The 11,097-nt window shown below is 41.5% G+C and overlaps 1 protein-coding gene and 1 long non-coding RNA gene across 3 annotated transcripts in view; one reads left to right on the top strand and one right to left on the bottom strand.

The window, feature by feature from the left end:
- Positions 1-209: 209 nt before the first annotated feature.
- Positions 210-1,941, bottom strand: LOC309865565. The gene is made up of 2 exons (XR_014312172.1): positions 1,810-1,941; positions 210-559 (listed from the first exon to the last, which is right to left on the bottom strand). It is a non-coding gene; the product is annotated as an uncharacterized lncRNA (long non-coding RNA).
- Positions 1,670-11,097, top strand: part of ARMC2 (armadillo repeat containing 2) — a 112,012-nt gene continuing 102,584 nt past the window's right edge. The window contains exons 1-4 of one of the 2 annotated variants that reach the window (XM_082732051.1): positions 1,670-1,941; positions 3,406-3,618; positions 9,538-9,799; positions 10,474-10,546. In XM_082732051.1, the coding sequence (XP_082588177.1) occupies positions 9,582-9,799; positions 10,474-10,546 (291 nt within the window). In that variant the 5' untranslated portion in view covers positions 1,670-1,941; positions 3,406-3,618; positions 9,538-9,581. The remainder of the gene's footprint in view (positions 1,942-3,405; positions 3,619-9,537; positions 9,800-10,473; positions 10,547-11,097) is intronic. The other variant, XM_082732050.1, reaches the window with a different exon arrangement.

The raw sequence follows: 11,097 nt of genomic DNA, 5'->3' as shown, positions 1-11,097 counted from the left end.
ATTTGTTTATGTCTTGTATCCAACATTATAATTTTGGAATGAAGCTGTGATTGAGATTTAGTTACAGTAGGACCATCGGTTATCTCCAAATGAGCAAAAAATACATGAGCATTACCCACTTTCCATCTAGGGGCAGGGGAAGACAACCAACACTGAATGTATCTTAAAACAGCTGTGAGAGATAAAAAGAAAGTTGCATTTTAAAAGACTTTTTTTTTTAAGATTTTATTTATTTATTTGACAGACAGAGATCACAAGTAGGCAGAGAAGCAGGCAGAGAGAGAGGAGGAAGCAGGCTCTCCGCCAAGCAGAGAGCCTGATGTGGGGCTCCATCCCAGGACCCTGAAATCATGACTTGAGCTGAAGGCAGAGACTTAATCCACTGAGCCACCCAGGCGCCCCAGAAAGTTGCATTTTAGTCACATCTCCCAAGTTGTGAATTCAAAATATTAGTTATGTTTTTATATTAAATGGCAAAGTTCCCTTGGTATAATGGAGTCCAGTGGCCAGTGGGACTTGATGATGTGATGACATGTTGACTCACTTGGAAAATTAAAACCTGGAAGACACAAATACTTTGTTTCAGGCCTTAAAATTACCCAACCCACTAATAAGTTTTTCTCTTGGATCCTTTGAAGAATACTTACATTCCTTTAGTTTAGGCTAGTATCATTTCCTACCTAGCATGATGGCTTACACATAATATGTGCTCAAAAATATTTTCAATTTAATTATTCTTTACAAGATACTTAGCACCAAGGCATGTGGCATTTTTTAAGTTGACAACAACACTTCAGCTGAAAAATCCCCATATTTATAAAACGTGGTGTCAACTTGAATGGAGTGTGATTATGGTCTCACTTGTATTTCACACTGTAAAGTGTTGCTGAATGGTCTAATAGGAGAGAACGGAATTTAAACCGGAAACATATAAACGGGATTCTTTTTGCCAATCAGCTGTGATGGTGCAGTAAGTACAGAAAAAATGTTTGCTCACAGGGAGGCTAGATTTGAATCTACCACTGTCATTCGCTACACTTCGGACTGATGTTTTGTCCCCTGTGAATGGGGATGCCAGGCTTGCTTGCTACCTCAGAGTGGTAGGGACACTCAAAAAGAAAATATACAATAAAATATGCTTTGCAAACTCTAAAGTGCTTCCCCCATGCAATTGCTTAAAAACAGCCAAACGTTTAACTTTCATTCATTGCCGTATGCATAGCGCTTTATATCTATTTTCTCATTCAGTCTTCGCCACAACCACAACCAGTAGTACCTAGTAGCTAGGTACTACTAATTCTCTCCATTTTACAAATGAGGAAACTGAGAGAGGAAACCAACTAGTTCGAGGCTATACGGGGCTGTAACTTCAATCCAGTAAAGCCTGACTTTGAACCCTAAGCACTAAGCTGTCGTGCTGCTTTTTGTTGTTATTAATATAAGTGCTGAGATCTCATAGGGTCTCAACAAATTTGGTTCGGTAAGCTGTTAATTTATAAGGAACTCCTCCCCACACCTGTCTTCCAAGCGGTTCCCTCGCACTCCCCCTCTCCAGCCCTGGGCGAGACCTTCCCTTCGCTCCGCCAGCTTCCCCCCACCACCACCCGCCCGTGGCCTTAGCCTTCCTACGCATGCGCCGGGGGACCGCGCAGGCCCAGTGGCCAGGCGGCGCCGGGAAACCTCCCAGTCTCCTCTCCCGGCCCCGCCCCACTCCGCCCCGCCCCGCCCCGCCCTGCTGCTCCTTCGCCGCTGCTGGCTGCCTCTGGAAACCTAAAGGATGAGCTGAAGCTCCGCAGCTGTTACTGTTACCAGCGCTAATCACAGGGGCTTTACGTTTGGCCGGAAGCCCCTTTCCCTGCGCCGGGTCCCACTCATTTCCTGTCCGGCTCCGCACGTCCAGCAGCGACCTGGCTCTGCAGGCAGGCGGCCCAGGCGCCCGGGGTAGGTAGTTTGTATACGGTTACCATGGAGACGCCGGCCGGCCTGGCAGAGCGGGCGAGCTAGGGGGCTGGCAGGAGGGTGGGCTGGCAGGCAGTGACCGCGCTGCTGTGTTGTGTCCTGGCCTGAACCCGGGGAGGAGGGGACATTGCCGGGAACGGGGAAGCCTCTGTCCGTACGGGAGGTGAGGCGTCTCCCGCCTAGTCACCCGGGACCTTTCCTGCTGTCGCCTGCCTTTCTGCCCCCAGAAGGGTGTATGCTCTCCGCGTCGGTTCGGGGCTGTCCTTATTTCTGTACACCGACTGTGTAGTCCACTGTGTGGAGCTTCACAGAAGCTTGGAGATATTTACTGAATGAAAGTGGTAAACCAAGGGGTTTTGTCTAGGTAGACAGCGACCTCGCCACGGTCACACAAATTGTACCTGGGCTCTTAGGCAACAGATAGGGAGGCGCCCAATAAAAAAATAATGTAACAGTATACATTAAAATACGTCATGTGTACATATAATGCCTTTGATCGTCCGTTCCCATGACTGTCACAGCGGCTCTTCCATCTCACTCTAATTTAGAATTATTTTAAATTGGTAGAAAAGCAAGAAGCACTCGATTTGCATCCTATTTTGTGAGCCTATAAAATTCTGATTAGCTATTGATTTGGCATACCTGATATTCAATAAAATACTTCATAAAAATTCTTTTTCACAATGAAACCCTGCATTTAAATTTTAATTTACAAAAATGTATGGAAACACTTAACAAACCTCATTCCCTTTCATTTGCAATTTCTTTCATTAAATGCAGTTTTTATTCATGGGAGAATTTTTATTATATCCGCCTGGGTCGTAGTTAACTTTTTCTTAAGGGCTAGGCACCACGCTAAAGCACTTTACAAGAATTAGGTTGTTTAATTATCAGAACAATCCTATAAGGCAATTATGGACATCCCTGTTTTACAGATGAGGAAACTGAAGCTTAGAGGCATTACCGTCTTTGCCAATGTCACATAGCTGTGAATTGCCAAGAGAATATTTGAACCCCTTATCCAGCAATGCACTTAACCACTGCCTCTTTGGGTGCTCATGTTAACAGAAAGGTATTTCAGAATCATGGAAAGGGTCTTGAGTGCAGATGGCCTCGACTCACCATGGTTCAGCTGAAAATTTTCAACTTTACTGTTGGTGTGGCAACAATTTTTAATGCAGTAGAAACCATACTTTGAATTTTTATCTTTTCCCGCTCTGGGGATGGGCTCTGTCATACTCTCTGGGGATGCTGGGTAGTTGCAGCCACTCACTGTTACACACTCGCAACCATACTGTATCTATACAGCCATCTGGTTTTTTAAAATTTCTTTTTAATTTAAAGATTTTATTCATTTATTTGAGACCCTGCAAGCAGGTGCTGAGTGGAGGAAGGGCAGAGGGGGAAGCTGACTCCCTGCTGAGCAGAGATTTTTTTTTTCCCCAGGGTAAGGGGGCTCCATCCCAGGACCCCAGCATCAGGACAACAGAAAGCAGCCACTTAACCAACTGAGCCACCCAGGACCCCCACCCCCCGAACCTCCCGCAAGCCATTCTGGTTTTTATTTTAGGCACAGTATTCCATAAATGACGTGAGCTACTCAACACTCATTATAAAATAGGCTTTGTGTTAGCTGATTTTGCCCAACTGTGGGCTAATGTAAGTATTCTGGGTATGTTTAAGTTAGGCTGTGTTATACTATGATGTTCAGTAGGTTGGATGTATTGAATGCATTTTCGACTTAATATTTTCAGTTTAGGATGGGTTTTTCAGGGTGTAACCCTATCACAAATTGAAGATCTGTATTTGATTTGCAGGGAACAGAGAGTGGAGGGGATCAGCCTTTCTCTGGTTGCAGAATATCTTGATAGAGTAATGCTGCACTTAGCAAGGTGACTGGTTTAGGTAACTCTTAGTGGCAGAGAGAAAGATGGGTCCTGATAATTAGGTACGAATTTTCACAAATGAGGACTCCGAAATTTTCCCCCAATGAGTAAGAAATATTTTGTTAAAAATGAAGATCCCAGTTTCAGATTTCCTACCACTGGCTGTGGTCATCTCCTAGAGGTCCTGCGGACATCATCAACTCAGGACAGTGATGTAAGGCAGCTCATAGCCTTTTCCTTCTTTCCCTTCAAAGTCTACTTCTCTTGTTTTCTTTTAAAAGGCCTCTTGGTCCTCTGACCTCAGTGCCCCTCCAGGTTTGCATAAAGTGTCACGTCTGGCTTCTTCCTGTCCTCTCAGCTGCTAAATCCTGTTGGTTCTTCTGCTCTTGTTTTCCCTCACTTGTTCTCATCTCTCTTCTTACCTCTGTTTCACCTTTTCTCCTTCATCTCAGGCTTTCAGTACCTCATTCACGGATCACACTGTTTATCAGGTCTTACTCCCTGCCAGGCAACTTGCAGTAAAGGCAAGAAAGGAAAAGGGGGCTGAATTTGCTCTCATATTACCACTTGGCATCAAGAATCAAATGCCATTTGACAGGGTGCCCTGCTGGCTCAGTCAGTAGAGCATGAGATGCTTGATCTCAGAGTCATGAGTTCAAGCCCCACTCTGGGCATGGAGCCTACTTAAAAAAAAAAAAAAAGAATCAGATGTCAGATGCCATTGAAATCAAGTCCCATATGCCTTCCTAATCCACTGTAACAGATGTCTCCAATGAAAGAAGCCATATTGCCTTCAGCTTGATATTGCTTGACTCAGATCTGTATTGGAAAATGGAGTTCAGGGACGCCTGGGTGACTCTTGATTTCAGCTTAGGTCATGATCTCAGGGCTGTGAGATGGAGCTCCAAGTAATCTCTGAGCTCAGCGGGGAGTCTGCTTGAGATTCTCTCTCTCCCTCTCCCTCTGCCCCTTCCCCTTCTCAGGGGTGCTCTCTCTCGCTCGAAAAATAAGTAAGTCTTAAAAAGAGAGAGAGAAGAGAAAATGGAGTTCGGCGATTCAACAAATGTTGACCTTCAACCGTGCCTCACAAAAGGAACTGTGGCTCAGAGTCTGGTGAGACAGCATAGGGACACAGTGGGAAGGTGTACTGACAGAGGCCAGCTGCTGACTTGTAGAGTATGGAGGAGAAACACCTAACAGGCTAGAGGACAGGGAAAGCCATATCCAAGGATGCTTCCTTGAAGACCTCTAAGAATTAGTTGGCTCATTACATCAGAACTACCTTCTTCTCATCCTGCCCTCTCCTGCCAGATCACATCATGTCTCCAAATCTATTAATTTACTCACCAGCTTTTTTTTTTTTTTAATTTCTTGACCTGCTATTCAGTTCTCTCTCTGGTCCAACTCCAATCTGTATTTCCAGAGCTCATTCTTCTCCAACACACATCCCATATGTTCTTGGCACTCTGCCTTGGCTCACTCATTGACTTTGCTGGAAATTCCTTCTCTACTCTAGACCTAATGTCTGCCATTGCCACATGCTTCAAATTCAGCCCATTTTCCAGAACCGAGCTCAAGCATCACCTCCTCCGGGAAGCCTCCCTGACACTTCCTCCCAATCAGAAATCCTTTTTTTTTTTTTTTTTTTTTTTTTGCAATCACATGGGAGTTATTTCAGTTTTTTTCATTGCCCCTACAAGTTTCCACCTTGTATTAAAATCATTTGGGTACAAGCAGAGTTGACATTGTGCTGGTACACTCCAAGAAAGCTGCTCCAGTTCTGGAATATCAGCCTGTCTCTATATTGGTACAGACATAGCCGCAGCCCCAAGGCCTCCGGTGGCCCTGCCTCTTTCCACCCCATCTCATGAGTATAGTTTCAGTATCATCTCTGGACATATATCGTAGCTTCTGTGCTTTGTCTAAAACCTCATCCTTCACAAAACTGTTGTAGGGATTCAGTGAGATGATGTCCTCGAGACTGATTAGCACAATGCTTGGTAGTAAGGCAAATATTTAACTAGCATTAGTGGCCTTCTTGGCTGAGAGTTGAGACAGTATTCATTCCTGTGTTCCCAGAGATCCGAGCAGAGGGCTTTGTACATAGGAAACAGTTAATCCATACTAGCCGAATGGATTTGTTCCAGTTGTCAAGAGAATTTTTGTAGAGTGAAAATTTCTGTGATACTATTGTTTTATGGTTCAGGTGTCCTTTACTATAACAGACAAGCTTTCAAACTCTGAGTGATTGTTTAAGTTGGCAAAAATCCTCTATAATAAGAATTTATAATCTAACAAAAAAATCCTTCCCTCTCCCCTAAAAACATGCTTCTAACTCAGTTCATTTCGTGTCCCTGAAAATTCAGTCTCGAGGACATCATCTCAATGAATCCTTACAACAGTTTTGTGAAGGATGAGGTTTTAGACAAAGCACAGAAGCTAAGCTATGTCCAAATATGGACATATGTCCATATTTGATTTAGTTCATAATATATAACACGAATAATAATAGTAGATTAACTGTGCAGATCTTACATTATTGAAACTGCTTCTCACAATGTAACCATTAAGGTTTGGGAGAAAGAGAAAGGAAGAGGGAGAGAGAAAGTTGTTTTAGAATTTGTGGTAAAAAAATTTCTGAACAAAATGATTTTTTTTTTAAAGATTTTATTTATTTATTTGTCAGAGAGAGAGAGAGGGAGAGAGAGCGAGTACAGGCAGACAGAATGGTAGGCAGAGGGAGAAGTAGGCTCCCTGCCGAGCAAGGAGCCCGATGCGGGACTCGATCCCAGGACGCTGGGATCATGACCTGAGCCGAAGGCAGCTGCTTAACCAACTGAGCCACCCAGGCGTCCCGAACAAAATGATTTTTAAGCCCACTGTTCTACATTATTTCCACCAATATTTGATCAATCTAAATTCCTGTATGCCCAAATAAAGTACAGGACTGTTAGCACTCATCCTGAGTGAATGTCCCTGCTTCATGACTTTATGGAAGAGTGTAGTTTTCCACAAACTGAAATACAGGGTCTCGATCAGGAGCGCTACGCCATAGTGTTCATCCAGAGCACTTCCTCTAATATTTATTAGGTTTGCCAGATCACCTTCGACATTGCTAGACTTATTAGAGCTATGCGGGGCCAAAGGAATCACAAACCTGATTTGGGCTCAGGGAGAAACCTGTTCATTGCACAGGAACTTCCTCTCTCTACGTGGTGTACTTTCCTACTGCACTCGGCCTTTTATTTTTTATTTTTTTTAATTTTTTTAAAGATTTTATTTATTTATTTGACAGAGATCACAAGTAGGCAGAGAGGCAGGCAGATGAGGGGCAGGGGGAGCAGGCTCCCCGCTGAGCAGAGAGCCCGATGTGGGGCTCGATCCTAGAACCCTGGGATCATGACCTGAGCCAAAGGCAGAGGCTTAACCTACTGAGCCACCCAGGTGCCCCCATGGGCCTTTTAAAAACAAACAAGCAAAGGAAACTGGTATGGCCGCTTGAGTTAGATGTAATGGGACTGAATTTACATTACCATGCATCCAAAAATAATACAGGTATCCCCTGCTTTCTGACGCTTCCTGCTATGTCACTTTGCTTTTATGCAAGACTTACAATAACACCGTCTTACAAAAGCGAATATCCTCTTCAGATTTCTTCTGGTGAGTGAAAACAGGTGTTAATGCAGGTATTTTGTAAAAACAAAGTGACAGAAAGCAGTGGCACGGTCTTCTTCACACTGTTTTGGCTAACCAGAGTTTTCATAGGAATGCACTCTTTTAGATGGCAGGGGAAACATGTATATATGGCTATACAAAAAATACTATACATATTTTTAATAATCAGCCTTGAATATTTTAAAAATAAATAGCTAATCACATCAGAAGAATTAGAAGTAAAATGTATTTGGCCTGTCGTAGTTTTTTGTTTGTTGTATTAATGTGCATGATTTTTGGAGACCTTGCTTAAATTCCAAATCCTATAACAGAAATTCCTAGAAAGAAAACACCTAGAATAGGACGGCTTATCTAGGATTTTTTTTTTTACTGTTTTACCTCACCTGGCCTTTCCATATGAAAGGAATAGCATAAAAATCTGCAAGTGTTTTTGGTTTTAACACTGAAAAAATGTTGAATTAAAAAATAAAAAATGTCCCCAAAGGCTAGTTTTTTTAAAGTGTTAGTGTTTCTCTGTAAATATTTATCTGTGCTGGCCAATCAGGTATTATGGCTGACTAAAAATAATCATGTATGTGACCAGTTTTCAAAAGTAATAAAGTACATTTAATATTTAAAAAAGAAAAGAAAGGAATGGCATATTGTTTGTAGTTTTCATCATGCTCTTTACCTCAAAAACTCTTAGGGTAGGGTCTGGATAGAACTAAACAAATGTTCTTGTTGTCTGTTGTTACATAACAACTTAATGTATAGAATCACAATATAGTAAATCCTCTTTACTTGTCTAAGGAATCATCTGTTGATTCCACTTATGGAAATGAAGTCTTTTTAGTTTCCATGGGCATATGTCACCAAAAAATGTTTCTTTTTTGCAAAAGTTATTCTAAAATTGGGCACTGAAATATAGGAAAAAATTTCCAGGCCTCTTTCTCCTTAGAGATTTTCAGGGATCTGGGTTGTTGTTGTTGTTTTAATGAACACCTAATACCAAATAGTAATTAGAATTATGTTTTTTAAATCTCGGCTGTTCCCAAGTTTAGAGCTCCATAGGTGTCCTGCCAAGTTATCCAGGCCTCCCTGGGGACATGCCAACATTTAAGAAGGATCTACATTCTCATGGACCTTGTGCATGACTTTAACTGAGAAAACTAGCCTGGGAAAGAATATTTGATGTTGATAATTTGATATTTATTCCTCTAGGACACTATCTCACATGGACGGTGATTTGAATCCGTTCATTCAAATACATCATGGTAAATGTGGGGCTGAACCTTTCCCTGAATTTACAAACTACATTTATAAAAGCAAATAGAGCTTGGAAATAGGCCCCATCTGTCTAAATCTAACCTTATACTTGCAGTTTGCGTGGAGGACAGCAGAGGGAAAAAAGGAAAATTTAGTTAAAATTTTAACAGAACCCCCCAGTGTTGTTTTTTTTATAGATTGGAGAATACGAGATAATTTTTTCTTGCTCGTCTGTCCTCTTTCACGATTTCTCCTCTTTGTCTCCAGGTTTAGCTTTCATCCTGGCTCTCTTCCCTGCACACCATTTTCCCGGAGTGCATATATTCCCATAGACATAACTATGCACATCAACCTATATTTTTGAAAGCTTTTCTTCCACCTTGATCTTCTAACTGTAACTGCCTGGTAGCTTTTTAATTAAAAATTGTTTGTGACGGCATACCGGGGTGGCTCAGTCAGTTAAGCCATAGGCTCTTGATTTTGGCTCAGGTCATGAGCTCAGTATCTTGAGGTCGAGCCCCACATTGGGTCCCACACTCAGTGCAGAGTTTGCTTGGGATTCTCTCTCTTTTCCTTTCCCTCTGCTCCTCCCCACTCCCCTCCCCCATCACAGGCTCTTTCTCTGTCAATAATAAATTAAAAATCTTCTTAAAAAATTGTTTGTGACTTTTTCTAGTTTAATATCGAGGAATGGTTTAAACATATGGGTTTAAGCACTCTTTTCTAAACACCTGGATGAAAACAGTTCATATATTGTATCATATATTTGCAGCCTGTGGTGTCTACCTGAAGAACATTTTACTTTAAAAGGAAAAGATGCTATCTCCAAATGATAAAAAGTTAGAAAAGCTGGATCCATTTTATCGACCTTCTATGTCCAAGCAGAAGACCAGCGCAGAAATCATAAGTGAAGCACGAAATGCATTAAGAACAGTTGGGACACAAAGACCATTTACACCACGGGAAGACCAAAGAAAACTCTTTGGTCCTGCATCTTCCAGAACACCAGAAAACAGACCTCCTTCTTCCTTCAGGTAATGACGTTTCTCTTGCTTATACACTTGGCTCTGTAAGCCACCAGAAACGTTTTCCCTTAATTCTAGGTATGAATAGTTGCTTTTTAAGTTTGATGTCTGCTAATTACACCTCTTGTATCTATTCAGAGATTCCTAAAGGGAAGTCCAGACCTTGGGTCCAACAAGTTGCTTTGGTTTGAAATGGTGAATGGTGGTTGTCATACCAACTCTATAAAATGATATGAACAAAACTTTTTTTAAAAAAATCACCATATGCATTTCTTCTTTTCATTATTCAGTATTTTTTTAATTCCCCTACAAGCAATGAACAACCTTATTAATAAAATGTTCTAAGAACTATGATTTTTTAAAAGATTTTATTTATTTATTTGACAGAGAGAGATCACAAGTAGGCAGAAAGAGAGAGGAGGAAGCAGGCTCCCTGCTGAGCAGAGAGCCTGATGCGGGACTCGATCCCAGCACCCTGAGATCAAGACCTGAGCCGAAGGCAGTGGCTTAACCCACTGAGCCACCCAGGCGCCCCAAAGAACTATGATTTTTTAAAAATTGCTTCTTCCTCAAGGCTTATGCATTAAATGCTTTTACTTGTTTGGGGACTAGAGTTAACTAACATACACTAGAAATAAATGATTCTTCACAAACTAATATTTCTGTTCCATCTCCTGTGCTAGCCTTCATGCATCCAGTTTTGAGTCATCTGAGTCCAGGCCCATCTCTGGTGCTCGTCTCAGTCCACTAGATTTTGTGAGTACCTTATATTACCATCAGTGCTGTGAAATGGAATTGGCCCAAAATACTTGAATCAGTACTTGTATATGCTAAGAAAAGGACCACATAGACTTAAGTATACTAATAATTTAATATGAAAACAATTTCATTTATATTTTTTCAAATGTTTCGAATCTTGATGACATACTTCTGTTATTTTCCTATAATTTATTTATTTTTATTTTATTTTATTTTTAAAATATATTTTATTTATTTATTTGACAGAGAGCAATGATGTGAGAGAGAACCACCCCCCCCCAGGGGAGGGGCAGAGGGAGAAGCAGGCTTCCTGCAGAGCAGGGAGCCCAACATGGGGCTGGATCCCAGGACCTTGGGGCCATGACCTGAGCTGAGCCACCCAGGAGCCCCTGTTTTCCTATAATTTAATAATAAGAACATCAGAAATACATAGTAACTTGACAAACAGAATGTTTTACAATATTTTTTGTTTTTCACAATTTGTTTTGTTTTTTTCTTAAAGTTATACGTATTTTATTTTTTAATTGAAACATATACAAATAAATTAT

This window comes from Mustela nivalis, assembly GCF_964662115.1.
Source record: "Mustela nivalis genome assembly, chromosome: 5".
NCBI classification, from domain to species: Eukaryota; Metazoa; Chordata; class Mammalia; order Carnivora; family Mustelidae; genus Mustela; species Mustela nivalis.
The sequence above is the reverse complement of the archived record's forward strand: the minus strand, read 5'-3'. Positions and strand labels throughout refer to the sequence as shown.